Consider the following 17,613-nt stretch of genomic DNA (forward strand, 5'->3'; position numbering starts at 1 on the left):
ATATAGCCTTAACTGGGCACTAAATAATCATACAGCTATTACTGATAGTCAGACGCTACATGCAGGGGTCTTGGGCATATAGCCTTACCTGAGCGCTGTATGTAGGAGTGCTGACGGCCAACCCTGACACGCGTTTCCGAGCGCTATGCTCCTTCCTCAGGGGGCGTGTCGGGGTTGGCCGTCAGCACTCCTACATACAGCGCTCAGGTAAGGCTATATGCCTAAGGCCCCTTCATGTAGCGTTTGAAATCCAGCAATAGCTGTATGATTATTTAGTGCCCAGTTAAGGCTATATGCCTAAGGCCCCTGCACGTAGCGTCTGACTATCAGTAATAGCTGTATGATTATTTAGTGCCCAGTTAAGGCTATATGCCTAAGGCCCCTGCACGTAGCGTCTGACTATCAGTAATAGCTGTATGATTATTTAGTGCCCAGTTAAGGCTATATGCCTAAGGCCCCTGTATGTAGCGTCTGACTATCAGTAATAGCTGTATGATTATTTAGTGCCCAGTTAAGGCTATATGCCTAAGGCCCCTGTATGTAGCATCTTAACACCAGCAATAGCTGTATGATTGCTCATGTCTATATGTCACATAAACTGTCTCTTATCTGAGCACTTGCTCTCTATTCTATGTTATATATCATCCTCTGCTGGAATTACCGGCTGTACATTCTTTTTGACTATATATATATAGACTTGATCTATGTGATCCTATGTTGGTGGGCTATCCTGGTCCTGTGTGTACTCTTGTGCTCTATAAGGCTTTTATCTTGCCAATCTGTGCATATGGTATTTCCTTCCCCCTTGTTTCCATGCAATTCTGTGTCCATGTTTTATTATATAATCTTGAATAAAATTGTGTTTTTATTGGACTTCTTGACTGCGTATGTATTGGCTTTTTCTGCATGAAGTGCAGTTGTAATTTCATGTCCTACATATTCCCATGGTATAGGACTGATGTGTGAGTATTATCTCCGTATGTAAGTTTATTTCTTTACCTACCATGTGTACCACAATTGTATTCTATTCTTGGGATCCTTGTAGCTCTGTGTATCTGTTCATCAATTACAAGTGGATGATATCCTTGGTGTAGGAATGTTTTCCTATGTGATAGTAGTTGTAGTTTTCTATCCTTGTTTGAACAGGTCCGAATGTACCTTAGAGCTTGACTGTAGATTATTGATTTTTTTGTGTGTGTGTCTTGGATGAAAGCTGTTCCATCTCAGGTATGCCGGACGTCCTGTGGGTTTATGGTAAATAGTCGTTTGTACGGTATTGTCTTTGATGTATATGGTTGTGTCTAGAAAATGGATTTGGGCTTTTGAAAAGTTGAGGGTGAGTTTGATGGTTGGGTGGAACTTGTTGACGTTTTTGTGGAAGGTAAGCAAGTCCTCCGCTGAGCCTTTCCAGATTATTAGTAGGTCATCAATGTAGCGGAAGTATGCTAGAGGTTTGATAGTGCAGGATGCCAAAAAGTCTTGTTCTAGTTTAGCCATAATCAGGTTTGCATACTGTGGTGACATTTTGCTTCCCATGGCGCTGCCCATGCACTGTTGATATATATTGTTTCCAAAGGAAACACGGGTATTATATACCTGGTAATGTGTTTTTTCATGAGACATGACGTTACCACGAGAGAGGGGATCCGCCCAATGAGGGCAGGAGACCTTCAAGATAAAAAGGGGCAGCTCCTCTCTCTCCGCATCAGTTGTTTTACAGAGCACGAGAGGAACTCCGCAGGTTAGTCTACATATAAATAATACATCCTTTACACTGCTAAATTTCCGACACCCAAGGAAGTGTATAATGCTAATAATGCACCCAACTAATGATGTGATCAATAGGGAGGGAATATAAGGGTGCCGTTATGTCTCATGAAAAAACACATTACCAGGTATGTAATACCCGTGTTTTTCCATTCTACATGACGGTACCACGAGAGAGTTACAGAGATTTGTATTCTCTTAGGGAGGGACCACAGCTTGTCGAACACAGCATCCAGGAGGACCAGGCTTGCACTTTCCCTGCCAGACAGATAAGACTTAACTGCGCTCCAGCAGCACACTGACATTTGGCTTTACAGGGACATACAAAAAGCGCCCTCGAATCTAAATACAGACAATCTTTGAGCACGTAACTGATGAAGGTCTGCACTGACCGAAACGTTTTGTTTGGTACTACAAATAAACTGTTCCATTTAAGCATTTAAGTTGAGTGCCAGGTTTTCATTATACTATATATATGGTTTAGGAACCTACCTCGGCACCACCACAGTTGTGCACACAGTGTTTTTTCCTTAACCTATAATGTCTGACAAAGGTAGACGGAGCGGACCAAGTGGCCGCTTTTTTGAATTGGTAAATGGGAGCGTCTGCTCTCTCTGTCCAGGAAGTCGTCACGGGCCTCGTGGAGTGGGCTTTTAGGCCTTTTGGAATAGCCCTGCCTGCACTGCTATCTGCTGGCATAATGACCTTTCTCACTCATCTAGCTATAGTTTGTCTAGAGGCTTTTAAGGCCCCTCCTTGCCCCTTGGAATGAGACAAATAATGCTCCCTGTTTTCTCCAAGGTCTCGTTACCTCCAAATACTGCAGGTGACATCTCATATCTAGGCCATGAAGCCTCTCCTCCTTCTGGTCGTTAGGGTCAGGACAAAAGAGATGGTAAGGTTATCTCCTGAGCCGTATGGAATCTTGATATCACCTTGAGAAGGTATGCTGGATCTAATTTTTAACACAACTCTATCATCTATGGCCTGAGTGTAGGGGAGGGTCTTGTTGATAATGCGAGTAACTCCTCAACCTACTGGCCGACGCGAGCGCCTTTAATAAGGCTGTTTAATGTTAGAATCCCTGTCTAATGTTATGTTTTTAAATGGTTCCAACGGACTGTCAAAGATGACAGGACTAAATTTAGATCCCAAGGAGGAGGAGTAGAGGACGGGACAGAGTCAGCTCTAGTACAGGCTTGGATAAACCTGACCACCCACCTATTGTTTGTCAGGTCGCAGCTGAATAAGGCAGCCAATGCTGAGACGTGTGCTTTGAAGGTACTGACAGCTAACCCCAATCCTAAACCTTTCTGCAGACAATTCCAGCATTGCCACTATCGGGATTTTCCCTTCCCGTATTGGCTCTGAGGTAGACAAGAATTTTCACATATCCTCCTAAAAAAAAATTTTTGTAGTCACTGGTTTTCAGCTACTGAGTAAGGTGGATATTAACGCTACTGAGAATCCCTTTTCCTCTAGTAGTGGCCTTTTAAATTTCAGGCTGTCAACTGCAGCAGGACGCTGTGTTAGAGGGGCCTAGACCTCTATCACTAACATTACTCTCAGCCAATAGAACCATGGCCTTATCAGCCAAAAAAGGGCTATCCAAAATTACTCTGGCTCTGTCCTCCCTGATCTTCCTCAGAACCGCTGGTATGAGGCATATTGGAGGGAAGGCATACAGGAGACCTGATGTCCACTCTTATCCTGAAGGCGTCTACTGCCAATGGTCTTTCCGCTGGACTTAGGGAGCAGAATTTCGGAACCTTCCTGTTGGCTTTTCTTGAGGCAGAGAGATCTATACTGGGATTTTCCCACATGTTTCCTATCCGTTGAAAAACGGATTCTTTTTGGCACTTTTTTTACTTGCCTCAAGTGGTTCCTGCTCAGACAGTCTGCCTTCAGGTTGTCTATACCTCGGATATGCAGGGCCGATAATGAGAGGGACTGGTGTTCTGCCAGAGTCATGATCTGGCCTCAAGTTGTTTAGCGGACGCCCTTTGACAAAAGCAGTCACCTTCAGCCTGAAAGGGCCGGTGATTATCTGCCTCAAGGACTGAGAACGGCTGTCTCCCTGGTGCTTTACCTATGCAACCACTGCTTAGTTGTCCTGATAGGACTCTCACGTGGTGTCCACTTTAAGTGTGGTAACAATTCCTCTGGCATTATTTTGATTGTTAGACGTTCTCAATCATTCGAGGATAGATTCTTTTCCTCCAGGGCCCAGGGATCCTGGAGCCATAATGTGTCTAGGTGGGCTCCCCACCGCCAAGGACTAGTGTCCGTTGTGACCACCTTGGAGGCATGGTGTGTGTGTGTGTGTGTGTGTGTGTTTCGGATATTCCCCTCGGAGAGGACTATCTGTAACCACCACCTGAGTGACTGGAGTACAGAGACGGAAGGGTGAGCTTTTGCTCTAGCCTTCCCTGCAGTTCCCTGTTGTTCTGCAGCACACACCTTTACAATTCCTTTTTGTGGAACTGGGCCCATTTCACTGTTGGTATGCAGGAGGTGAGGGACCCCAACAACAACATGGTCCTCCACAGAGCTATCTCTGGCTTTTTATCTCCCTTGTCTTCCTCTGAGAGGTGATGCTCCTGCTCCACTGAGTTCATTGTTAACCTCAAAAATTTCTAGATCATTGCTGGTTCCAGTTTGGATTTTTTTTTTTGAGGTCCAGCTGCCATCCAACATCTATAGTGTTTTCATCACTATCCTGACTTGATCTTGACAGTAAGGGAGACTTCTTCCCTATTAACAAGAAGTTGTCCCGATAGAGTATCATCAAAGCATCTTTCCCTCTGAGGTGCGCTGTGATTTCTGCGATTAGCCTTGTGAAAACTCGAGGGCTATCACTACTGCACAGGGCAGGGCCCTGTATTGGAAGTGACACTACTGAGACCCATCCGGACTGTCACTCTGAGACGTATATGGCCTTATTGCCGGATCTGGTGATAAGTGTTCATGAGATCTCGGAACTGTTATATAACATTCGAGGAAGGAGGAATTCTACTGCTGGCCTTATCGTCTCCACCGGGATTATCAGATACCTATTGAGGTCTTTTCAGAATTATAATTGACCTCCATGAACTTATCTGGGGCTTCTATCGAAATCTTTTCCAGGACATGTTGGTCTAGGAGTGAGGTGGTTTCCCCTTCCAGACCGTCTTTGAGAGGATTGCATATGTCCTCTCAGAAGCCAGTGGTGGAACCTTAATTCCAGACCTGATCCCACAATTTGCCAGATCCAGGCGCTGGACGAGTACCTCTCCCAAGCTGGGAGGAAGTGCACCTGAGACTGCCTGTCACTGGAAGGGTTTTTTGGTGTCTTTGGAGGGTTTGCTAAAATAGAAGCCTCTCCCACATATGGATCGTTTGTCAGAGCTGTTTCTGTCTTGATCCTTATATTACCATTTCCTGGATTTCCGGCCCTTCCGAAAGGAGTGCTGAAAGAGGCCTGAAGATGGCTGTCTTTTGGGAAAATTTTCTTTTTTGTTGTCGGTTTTCCCTCATACGCCATCCAATGTCTGACCAAAATAGGAAATTTCCTTCACACAGTAAAGGGCAGAGTTACATCTTTGCCTGTGTGTCCCCCAGCCAGCATTTAAGCCATTCTGCACAGCGTCCTATATTAGCTAAAGTTCTTTGCGCTTGCGGGCTGGTCCTGCCAGTCACCTGCACTTCCTGGGCGTTATCCACATGCGTACTACATCCGACTTGTTTGCACCCCCAGTAACCACTACTGGTGTGCGCTGATCTCCCCTGCATGCCCCAGAGCGCGCCAGCCTTTCCCCCGGGTGCGTGCTCCCTTTCTACGCTTGGCGAGTTTTTCTGGCCAGTTCCTGGTGCGCGTCTCTGTCTTGCCACTATCGGGCACGTCACTTCCGGTGCACGCCCGGCCTCCCCTGGCGTTCTTCTGACGCCCGGCCGCCATGACACCCGGCACCGCCGCCCCCTCCCTCCTGGACCTGCCCAGAGGGGGCGATAACGCTGCACCACCCCTGGCTACCAAGACACTCGGTCACCTCCACCTCCTCCATACCTTTGCTGGATTTTACCTGGAGGGAGCGATCACGTCGCTGGTCACCACTGTTCTGCAGGTACTGCTTCTTCTTTATGGCCCAAACGGTGACCGGCGTTCTGGGCTCAACAGGGAGGGATTCTGAGAGGGTCCTCCAAGGAGTCTTACCTCTGCCCGGGCACCGATGTGCTTCACAGGCTGCATGGCCACCACACGTCAACAGGGAGGGAGCACAAAAGTGGCCTCCGTGGACTTCTATGGGGTATGTCGGCATCTGGGAGGGTACACCCAATGTGGTCTCCGAGGCAAACTTCACCCGGGCAATTGCCTCGCAGGCTGTTGCCATGCACTCGCTCAGGGGGGGCATAGGAATATATGGCCCCCGAGGCGACTACCGGTACCTGGCGACGGGTGTAGCAGACCGGTGCCTGGCAGTAATCACCCGACCCAGGCCCAGGCATCCTCTTCTTTCTTCTTTCTTCCAGAACCTTCAAGAGGTTTTCATCTTGAGGGTTCCCCATCGAAGGACAGGAAACCAACTGATGCAGAGAGAGGAGCCGCCCCTTTTTATCTTGAAGGTTTCCTGTCCTCATTGGGAGGATCCCCTCTCTCGTGGTGCCGTCATGTAGAATGGAAAAAAATAGTTATGGTGGAGCACAAACCTGATGAATTGCAAGGCTGGTTCCGTGGCCAGATTGTTTTTTGGAGGAAATATTTGCATGCAGCAATCCCATGTCTGTGAGGAATGTTGGAATATAGGGACTCTACATCCATGGTGGCCAATATTGTATCCTCTGGGAGTGGACCCAGTGCTGACAATTTGCAGAGAATGTCTGTGGTGTCCTGGATGTAGCTGGGTGTTTGCCTCACCAAGGGTTTCAAAATGTTCTCCACCCAGCCAGAGATATTCTCAGTTAATGTCCCAATTCCAGAGATGATGGGCCTCCCTGGATTACCTTCTTTGTGTATTTTAGGTAACATGTAGAAGGTACCTATTTGGGGGTTGTCTGGTATTAGGTCCAGTAGGGAGGATGACAGTCAAACCCATAGATGATCTTAGTTAATTCCTCTTTGCAATTTTTGGTGGGATCTTCCTGAAGGGGGATGTAATATTTTTTGTCCAGGAGTTGTCTGTGTGCTTCCTGGATGTAATCTGTCTTAATCATAATTACTACAGCTCCCCCTTTATCTGCTGGTTTAATGATGATATTGTTGTTGGTTTTTAAGGATTTTATGGCTCTTCTTTCCTCCGTGCTCATATTGTGTGGTATTTTGAGGTGTTTGTCCAAAATGTCAGATTTTACTTTTTTGCGGAAACAGTCTATGTAGTGGTCCAGAGTTTGGTTGTGCCCAGGTTGTGGGGTCCAGTTTGTCCTCTTTTTCTTTTTTGATGTGTCTGTCTCACTGATTTGTGATGGATTATCTGTGTGGTCATGGAAGAATTCTTTTAGCCTTAATCTGCAGAAGAATTCCTCAATATCACTACAGAATTGAGCTGTGTCAAGCTGTTTAGTGGGACAGAATGTTAGACCCTTGGCTAGAACTTTCATTTCTGCCATATTTCGCTCATACGGTGAGATGTTCACAACAGATGATGATGTATTAAAATTATTGTTTATATTGGGCTTACCTTCCGCAAGATTGAGACCTGCTTTCCTCCTGAGTTTGTTGAGCTTTTTTCTTGTTGATGATTAGGTGGTATTGTAATTTGTTGTAAAAATCCTGTAATGTCTCTTTGAATAGACATGAACCAGGTCCTTGTATTCTGTCCTGTAGAGAATTTATTTCCTTTTGGGTTTGTGCTCCACCATAACTATTTTTCCTTTGGAAACAATATATACACCAACAGTGCATGGGCAGCGCCATGGGAAGCAAAATGTCACCACGGTATGCTAACCTGTTTATGTCTAAACTAGAACAAGACTTTTTGGCATTCTGCACTATCAAACCTCTAGCATACTTCCGCTACATTGATGACCTACTAATAATCTGGAAAGGCTCAGCGGAGGACTTGCTTACCTTCCACAAAAACGTCAACAAGTTCCACCTAACCATCAAACTCACCCTCAACTTTTCAAAAGCCCAAATCCATTTTCTAGACACAACCATATACATCAAAGACAATACCGTACAAACGACTACCATAAACCCACAGGACGTCCGGCATACCTGAGATGGAACAGCTTTCATCCAAGACACACAAAAAAATCAATAATCTACAGTCAAGCTCTAAGGTACATTCGGATCTGTTCAAACAACGAGGATAGAAAACTACAACTGCTATCACTTAGGAAAACATTCCTACACCAATTATATCATCCACTTGTAATTGATGAACAGATCCACAGAGCTACAAGGATCCCAAGGAGCAGCCTCTTGGATTACAAACAAAAGGAGGATAACAACAGGGTGCCGCTTGTGGTAACGTACAACCCTCACATGAACATTTTAAGGAAAATTGGCGCTGACCTCCAACCCATATTCCACAGAGACCACAGACTGAAAGCAATATTCTCAGAACTGCTCTCCTACAAACAGCCTCCCAACCTAAGGAATATCCTTGTCAGAAGTGCCCTCACATCACCATCAGAGACAGGCACAGTCCCCTGTAACAGTAAGAAATGCAAGACCTGCACCCACATATCACCAACAGATAAAGTCCCCATACCCAACACAAATCAGGACTATAAGATCATGGACTCTTTTTCATGTACATCCTCCAATGTAGTGTACATGATACAGTGTACAAGGTGCAATGCAGGGACATGCATCGGAGAAACTAAGCAAAAACTAAAAACAAGGATGAATCTGCATAGACTTCTATTAAAAATGAGCTGGACACACCTGTAGGAATACACTTCTCTAGACCTGGACACAGCTTGGCAGATCTAAAAGTCCTAATATTGAAAGGTCATTTTAATAGTGACAGAGAAAGAAAAATTCGGGAGTTCAAATTTATAAATATGTTTGAAACCCTAACAATAGGACTGAATTTGACACCTGGATTCATGACTCATTACATGGACACAGTTCACACCTCCACAAGAAGGTCTTCAGATCTCTAATAGAACACTTGGTCCTCATCTGCATGTGTAACAAAAACCTTAATTTGATTTCCGTGGCCTGTCTCTAGGTAGCATCACCTCATGTCCTGTTATAATTCCTATTTAAATGTTGCCGTCTCTTCTCAGTAATTCACTTGCAAACTAGCCTGATGAAGGGGCCTTCTGAGCCCTGAAAGCTTGCTTGCAAATATAATTTCTCTAGCTAGCCAATAAAGGTTTCACACCTTGAATACTTTTCTCAATTTTTTGGGGGACATAAGTATTTACATCTATTTTTCTGGTTAACACGGTACCACAATATTATTTTGTATAGTACATGATATGTGTTGTTATGATATTCACATTGCGGGTGTTAGAGTGATGCATTGGAAAAACTGACTTCTGTCCACATCGTAAGAGGCTGCAGGAGCCGGAATGTGGTTCACGTGATACTTAGCAGAAGTAAAGCAGAATGAATCATCCATGAATAAAACAATTGGTCAGTAAATTAGCGTCTCTACTATTTATAATATGTACAATACAAACGGACCATACAATAAAAAGGTGTCTCAACACTAGCAGAAATATATTAGAAAGTGATAGAAGGTTAAGAAACTTTTGTGTTATCTCAAGTTCTTAGTGTTGCTTTATGGTGCCCTTATAAATTAGTACTAAGTATATGTTATCCCTTACATATAAGATAGGGGATAACTTATTGATCGCTGACTTTCTGTTGGGAGCCCACAGATCCTCAGGATGGGACTTTGCAGAACACGTTAAATGTTGGCTTTGCCCCCCTATTTCATATTGCATGTGTAGGACCCTCCCAACTCCTTAAACAGATGATATTGAGAGACAGAAAGATGGGCCTATTTGAAATTCAATTCCCGATCCTTCTATTTCCAGGGGTGATAAGTCGCGGTAGTTGTGTCAGGCAGTAACTGACTTCCCTCTCCCTATTCAAAACACAAGCAGGTCTGACTGAGAGAGAATGGGAGAGGGGGCGTCCTTCAGAAATCTACCTGATGTGAATGGCCAGCTGACACACAAAACTTAGTTACTAGTAAGTCCAAATATTTGTCACACTAGATGGAAATGGCTGAATTTGTTTTTCTCTTCGCTTGTGTAGGGTTTACGAAACAAGCCAAAGAAAACTGGGCACGTTAAACCAGACCTCATTGATGTGGATCTCGTGAGAGGTAAAGTATTTAACTGTGATTAGAAGTCTCCTCCTGCAATGCGATTTGTGTTACTATTAGCAGCTCAAAATACCGTAAGATCACAATGGAAAAAGATGTCAAGCAAGTGCAAGGTAATCGCAGGCTGTCACAACCTGTCAGGTGCATGAAGCCTTAGGCCTGATAAGTTTGCACTGTTGTCTGGAAGTGCTTGCAATTTTACAATACTGCCTGTCATAATTTGTCATCTCCTTGAATATCTAGAGTGAAGGCAGGGTCTTCAGAACTGGACGTGAAACACAGTGCACTCGCAATACTCAAATGAGATTACATATTCTACTAAATAATCATTTGTGTCGATGCACACAATATGCATTTTGATACTGGTTGCAGCATATAATTGCATAGCTGACATAGAAAACATAGCATACCATTGAGTAATTCTAAGCGTGGCTTTTCCCAGGCATGGAAATATGTTCAGTTAGTCTTATATGTACACACGCTATAGCTGCACCCAATATTGCATTGTTGATATGATATACCATGGGTTGCTACGATTGTTACAATGAACCTGTCATTAGGTGAAGGCTTCACTTGATATTAAGTTCATATGTAGGATAGACTAAATAGTTCAGCATGAAAATATTTTATGTTGTTTTTATTTATTTTCTTCAATAAAAGATACAATTATTAAAGATTACTCCCAAAATCTTAATGTGATCTCGCATAAAAAATTGTGTATGCCAATACAGCCCATTATAAAATCTGCATTGACTTGCAGCAATCATCCCCCACATTAATGACTACACTTTGTTGCTACTGGATTCTATCTCCAGTAGTTCTAATTCTGTTAGTCGAACATGCTCAGGTGCTCCTATTGACCCTGTCTAGTAAAATGTCTAACATCCAGGTTGAAGTTCAGTCTACAATGTTATGCTGAAAATCCCACTGATATCAGTTGCACCTAATGACCCTGTCTGATTCATGAAAAACAGATGAACATATGCCCCTGTCTACTAAAATGTCCTCCAGACTCTCTCATTGCAACCCCATTGCCCTGACTATGCTATGCTTGGCTCTGCTATGCATGCAGGGGAGAGCATGATCTGAAGATCCCATGAACCACCAAAGAAATGTGAAGTTTGTAAATGGTAATGAATAATAGTCAAATAGTTTCACTGTATTGAAAACTATCAATGGTAACATCATCTATAGAAATAATTGCTCATTTTGAGATCTATATCGGGAAGCTCACTTTAGGGCATGGGGAGGGACCCGCAGCACTGAGAAGAAGCAGTGTGTTGCTGTGGTTTTATGAGATAAGAATAGGACTGCCCATCCAGATCTGGGAAGCTGGATGCACAAAGGTGCAGAAAGAGGTGAAAACAGTCACGAGGGTACAATAAAGAAACTTTATGTTGGACTTTTACAGCCTATCAACAGTAGTCATGGACATGTTGTACTTTACAAAAAATATTGCCATTTTTGGAATAATCCTTTTAATTATACTGTTTTTTTTTTTCACACTAGGTTCTGCTTTTGCAAAAGCAAAACCAGAAAGTCCATGGACATCCCTTACAAGAAAAGGAATAGTTCGAGTTGTATTCTTTCCATTTTTCTTCAGATGGTGGCTTCAAGTAACATCAAAGGTCATTTTCTCCTGGCTGCTTCTTCTATATCTCCTACAAGGTAGGTGTAATGAAGCACTGAGATATTCTGTATACTTGATTTACTTTTCTCTGCACAGGGCTTGTACACTTGGCCTAGTTTACTTGATAGAGAAAACCTTCAACGTGTCCTTGTGCTTTTAGTATTGTATGTTCACATCACATTGGAATGCATTATTAATGTACTAAGGTACAGGGCTGAGCTTTCCAGCAGCATTCATTGTGGTCAACTGGTAATTATGTTGACAATGACTGACACCTTTGATTCCATTGTTTATTTGTGATTGCTTGTGAAGGATTTTGCAAGCAAATATGGTGTGTGTGTGTGTGTGTGTGTGTGTGTGTGTGTGTGTGTGTGTGTGTGTGTGTGTGTGTGTGTGTATCTATATACAGTTAGGTCCATATATATTTGGGACAGAGACAACATTTTTCTAATTTTGGTTCTAGACATTACCACAATGAATTTTAAACAAAACAATTCAGATACAGTTGAAGTTCAGACTTTCAGCTTTCATTTGAGGGTATCCACATTAAAATTGGATGAAGGGTATAGGAGTTTCAGCGCCTTAACATGTGCCACCCTGTTTTTAAAGGGACCAAAAGTAATTGGACAATTGACTCCAAGGCTATTTCATGGACAGGTGTGGGCAATCCCCTTGTTATGTCATTCTCAATTAAGCAGATAAAAGGCCTGGAGTTGATTTGAGGTGTGGTGCTTGCATTTGGAAGGTTTTGCTGTGAAGGAAACATGCGGTCAAAGGAGCTCTCCATGCAGGTGAAAAAAGCCATCCTTAAGCTGCAAAAACAGAAAAAACCCATCCGAGAAATTGCTACAACATTAGGAGTGGCAAAATCTACAGTTTGGTACATCCTGAGAAAGAAAGCACTGGTGAACTCATCAATGCAAAAAGACCTGGGCGCCCACGGAAGACAACAGTGGTGGATGATCGCAGAATAATCTCCATGGTGAAGAGAAACCCCTTCACAACAGCCAACCAAGTGAACAACACTCTCCAGGAGGTAGGCGTATCAATATCCAAATCTACCATAAAGAGAAGACTGCATGAAAGTAAATACAGAGGGTTCATTGCACGGTGCAAGTCACTCATAAGCATCAGGAATAAAAAGGCTAGACTGGACTTTGCTAAAAAATATCTAAAAAAGCCAGCACAGTTCTGGAAGAACATTCTTTGGACAGATGAAACCAAGATCAACCTCTACCAGAATGATGGAAAGAGAAAAGTATGGCAAAGGCGTAGTACAGCTCATGATCCAAAGCATACCACATCATCTGTAAAACACAGCGGAGGCAGTGTGATGGCTTGGGCATGCATGGCTGCCAGTGGCACTGGGTCACTAGTGTTTATTGATGATGTGACACAGGACAGAAGCAGCTGAATTAATTCTGAGGTATTCAGAGCCATACTGTGTGCTCAGATCCAGCCAAATGCAGCCAAACTGATTGGTCGTCGTTTCATACCACAGATGGACAATGACCCAAAACATAAAGCCAAAGCAACCCAGGAGTTTATTAAAGCAAAGAAGTGGAATATTCTTGAATGGCCAAGTCAGTCACCTGATCTCAACCCAATTGAGCATGCATTTCACTTGTTAAAGACTAAACTTCAGACAGGCCCACAAACAAACAGCAACTGAAAACCACCGCGGTGAAGGCCTGGCAGAGCATCAAAAAGGAGGAAATACAGCGTTTGGTGATGACCATGAGTTCAAGACTTCAGGCAGTCATTGCCAACAAAGGGTTTTCAACCAAGTACTAGAAATGAACATTTTATTTACAATTACTTAATCTGTCCAATTACTTTTGGTCCCTTTAAAAACAGGGTGGCACATGTTAAGGAGCTGAAACTCCTAAACCCTTCATCCAATTTTAATGTGGATACCATCAAATGAAAGCTGAAAGTCTGAACTTCAACTGCATCTGAATGGTTTTGTTTAAAATCCATTGTGGTAATGTCTAAAACCAAAATTAGAAAAACGTTGTCTCTGTCCAAATATATATGGACCCAACTGTGCATGTGTGTGTGTATGTGTGTGTATATATATATATATATATATATATATATATATATATATATATATATATATATATATAATATTATTCACAACATCTATTAAAACTAAATGTTGAATAGCCTGTAATTTACAAGTATTGTTAATGATATTAACTGGGTTTTCCCAAGTTGAAATTTTTTAACCTCATAATTTTTCCCAATGTGAAAACAATAATCACTTGGGGGCAGGGTGAATGCAACGGCTTTTCTGTACTGGCTGCAGCAGTTACATCAGGATGACCGCACATGTAACTGGTGCAGCCAATCACTGATCTCAGCAGCTTGTGATGTCTATATCCTCTTCAGGGGTTTGGCTGCAGTGGTTAAGTGCTGGATCATGGTAATGGAAATACAGATGTTTTTTTCTTTGGGTGAAAACCTCTCTCAAGATGGGAAAACGCCTTTACTCAATGTGTTGTATTGATTTTCAAACGTATCCCAATTAATCCTTCCTGTTCGCATGGACTTGGTAATGCAAATATTTCTCATCAATTTTTTTTGTCTTGTGGCTTGAATCCTGGGTTTGTAGCTAGAAAACCACCAGACACTGACTCATAGTTGAGATTGCCAAGTGTCTTCTGTATAAGTCATGGGTACAAAAACCCCTTCTGTTGCCAGCCTTTATAAAAATGTAGGCACTTACTCCTCCCAAAGTTTCTGCACTCAGATGCAGATGGATAGAGCTCACTTAGATGCTCAGGAATATCTGCGCAGTCTGTCGCTGTGCCGTGTAGCAGCAATTTGCACAGCTCTCCCTTGTGGTTAGCAGGAAACATATGTTGTTGGTTTTTACAACTGCTCTGCTTTTTATGTTCTGAACAGCTTTTGTGTAGGTAGCGGAAACAATATTGCTTTGTGGGGAAAGGACTGTAACAAGATACAAATCTACGGTACTTCTCCCAATGGACTAGTTTTTGTATTCAAAAATAATCAAACAATCCTACAAGACAAAAAAAAAAAAACACATTATGGAGGCTTCACAAGAAGACACTGGCTTTATGAATAGATTTAACTTAGACTACAGTCAACATATTGTCAGTATACCAGATAATAAAACAAGCAAGACCAATGCTATAATAAACATAAATAACGTCTTGTTTGTTAGTAAAGATTTTTTTTGTTTCGGCAAATAGAGCTGTTTCATTGTATAATGGGAAGTTATTCATATTTTAATGCGTATCAAATCATTGTTTTCAAGAAATGTATGTAGTCATTGCATGGTATCCTTCATTGTTTACTTCAAGATTTAATGGGCTGTCTGACCTTGGGGGTAGAAGTCTGCAGTCACTGCGCTGTGAGGAATCAACGGTGTCTCCACTGGGAGGCTCGAGACCACAAGTATGCGATTTGCATATATGCTGTCACATGTCGACTAGACATGCGCGGCCTCGCACAGTGCAAGTGTCTGGAGCGAGTCTCGATACATCTAGTTGGAATGTGGCCGGAAATATGCAATTTGCAGGCTTGTACACAGAGGCCAGATAACCCCTGTATAATCTGTTGGATACACGGTGGCAGAGTTTGTTACAATACAGCAATCAGAGATGTGCCTTGTATGCTGGGCACCATGGTCATCATTGATTGAAAGCAGATCAGTCAACAAACCTCTTATGGGGAATCTGCCATCTGATTCATGCTGCTCAAACTGCGGGCAACATAAATCAGAGCTTGGCTGCACAGTTGCAGCCAGGTATTTCTTTGAAACACTCCCAGTGTTTCATAAAATATATAGCTAGATGATCTGGCCTAGTCTCATTTCTGGTTGTGCTCCTCAGCTGTATTTTCCACACAATGCTGCAGGTGATTGACAGGTGGCTCCTTATGTACACACGAGGGAGAAACCGATCAATCGCCTGGAGCAGTGATGGGAAGAGCCAGCCGATGGTGGCACTGGATTAGTCTTGTCTCTGGCCATGGTCCCCAGCTGGATTCTCAATGGTATTTTCATTTGACATATGTGAATACAATTGGATCAAGAACATGGGGCACCGGATTGACATCCTGCTTTCTACTAGGTCGCAGCATCGGCCCTTATTTTACCAACTGGTTCGGGTGAGCTGGCTTCATCCCATGCCTGGCCTTCCCTTAGAACCAGATAGATAATGCAGCTGATTCCAATACTTCTTATTGCTGGTTTTTTTTTTTTTACATTTTTCATTTCCCTTATGGCTTTTTTTTTAGTGTATTCAATAAATGGAATTGTTTCTTGGCCATGTTCTTGTGTTCAGGATGAGACTTTTATACCTGGATGTCTGTATTCAGGTTTTCCCCACAGCACATTCTGCTTTAAATTCAGCTGAAAAGGCGTTTCAATGAAAATAATCTCCGTTAGCTCAGCAGACTATTAATTCGGAGGCCTATGGTGACCTGTGCTACGGTAAATGAGAGCACATGAAATAATTTATGGTGCAATAAAATATCTAGTATGTATGACCTTTCCGCAAGCGCCTGGGTAGCTTTTATTTTCATTCCCTTGCTGGTATTTGTTTCCATGGCAACCTATTTTTAGCTTGCACATATGCTTTATATTTATTGAGGTTACAATTATAAAAGCCACTTTGATAAGATCACCCCCATGTCAGGATTAAAATGATTATTATTTTTTTTTTTTTACATACAAAGTAATTTCTTGACACATGATCATGGCAGAAACAGATCGCTTTTGGAAAAACTCTTAACGATTCATGTACAAATATATAAATTTCTGGAATTTGTCCTGTATTTATAGTTCACAGAAAGCCGACGTGTCAGTAGATTTCCGAATATAGCTCATCATTAATACAGGGATGAAAGAATCTCAAGGCAAACAGGACCATGGGGTGCATAAAAAGAGGTCTGGATACACATGATGAGAGCATTATACTGCCTCTGTACAAATCTCTGGTTAGACCGCACATGGAGTACTGTGTACAGTTTTGGGCACCGGTGCTCAGGAAGGATATAATGGAACTAGAGTGGGTACAAAGGAGGGCAACAAAATTAATAAAGGGGATGGGGGAACTACAATACCCAGAGAGATTAGCAAAAGCGATCTAATAACCATGTATAAGTATATAAGGGGACAATACAAATATCTTTTCGAGGATCTGTTTATACCAAGGAAGGTGACGGTCAAAAGGGGGTATTCTCTGCGTCTGGAGGAGAAAAGGTTTTTCCACCAACATAGAAGAGGATTCCTTTACTGTTAGGGCAGTGAGAATCTGGAATTCCCTGCCTGAGGAGGTGGTGATGGCGAACTCAGTCGAAGGGTTCAAGAGAGGCCTGGATGTCTTCCTGGAGCGTAACAATATTGTGTCTTACAGTTATTGTTAGGTTCTTTAGAAGGACGTAGATCTGGGGATTTATTCTGACAGAATTTTATAGGCTGAACTGGATGGACTAATGTCTTTTTTCGGCCTTACTAACTATGTTACTATGGAAAGACTCATGTATCATAAGGGCACCAGGATTGTTACTTTGGATGCATTAAAGACTGACACCTTGTATGTTTTGTTTCAGTGCATTGCAAGCATTTTGTGATGTAGTTGGTTTTATTAAAATACATTTTTACCAGTTTTCTTTTTGAAGCTTACATTTATTAGAATACCCTGCTATCTACTTTAAAGAGAATATGTCAACAGTTTTTTGCTATGTAATCTGAGAGCAGCATGAGATGGGGCAATAGAATGTAATTCTGGTTTTTATCACTTATTTGGCTGCTTGGTGTAGTTTTCATAAAAATACCAGTTTTGTCTGATGGAGGGGATGCAGTGCGCAGACGCTGGACCTCTCTGACCTTTCACGGCGCCTGCGCACTGCAGTACTTTGCTCTGCCCTCAACAGAGCAGATCAGTACGCCTGCACAGGAGCGCGGCACGAAGC

General features: G+C 42.7%; 1 protein-coding gene across 2 annotated transcripts in view; it reads left to right on the forward strand.

Annotated features, from left to right (window-relative positions):
- Positions 1–17,613, forward strand: part of PHTF2 (putative homeodomain transcription factor 2) — a 205,396-nt gene that overhangs the window by 127,811 nt on the left and 59,972 nt on the right. For both annotated transcript variants that reach the window (XM_073551406.1, XM_073551407.1), the window contains exons 4-5: positions 9,965–10,034; positions 11,544–11,702. In XM_073551406.1, coding sequence (XP_073407507.1) covers positions 9,965–10,034; positions 11,544–11,702 — 229 coding nt within the window. The remainder of the gene's footprint in view (positions 1–9,964; positions 10,035–11,543; positions 11,703–17,613) is intronic.

This window comes from Dendrobates tinctorius, unplaced genomic scaffold (genome assembly GCF_039654945.1).
Source record: "Dendrobates tinctorius isolate UK_male_01 unplaced genomic scaffold, ASM3965494v1 ptg000176l, whole genome shotgun sequence".
Taxonomy (NCBI): Eukaryota; Metazoa; Chordata; class Amphibia; order Anura; family Dendrobatidae; genus Dendrobates; species Dendrobates tinctorius.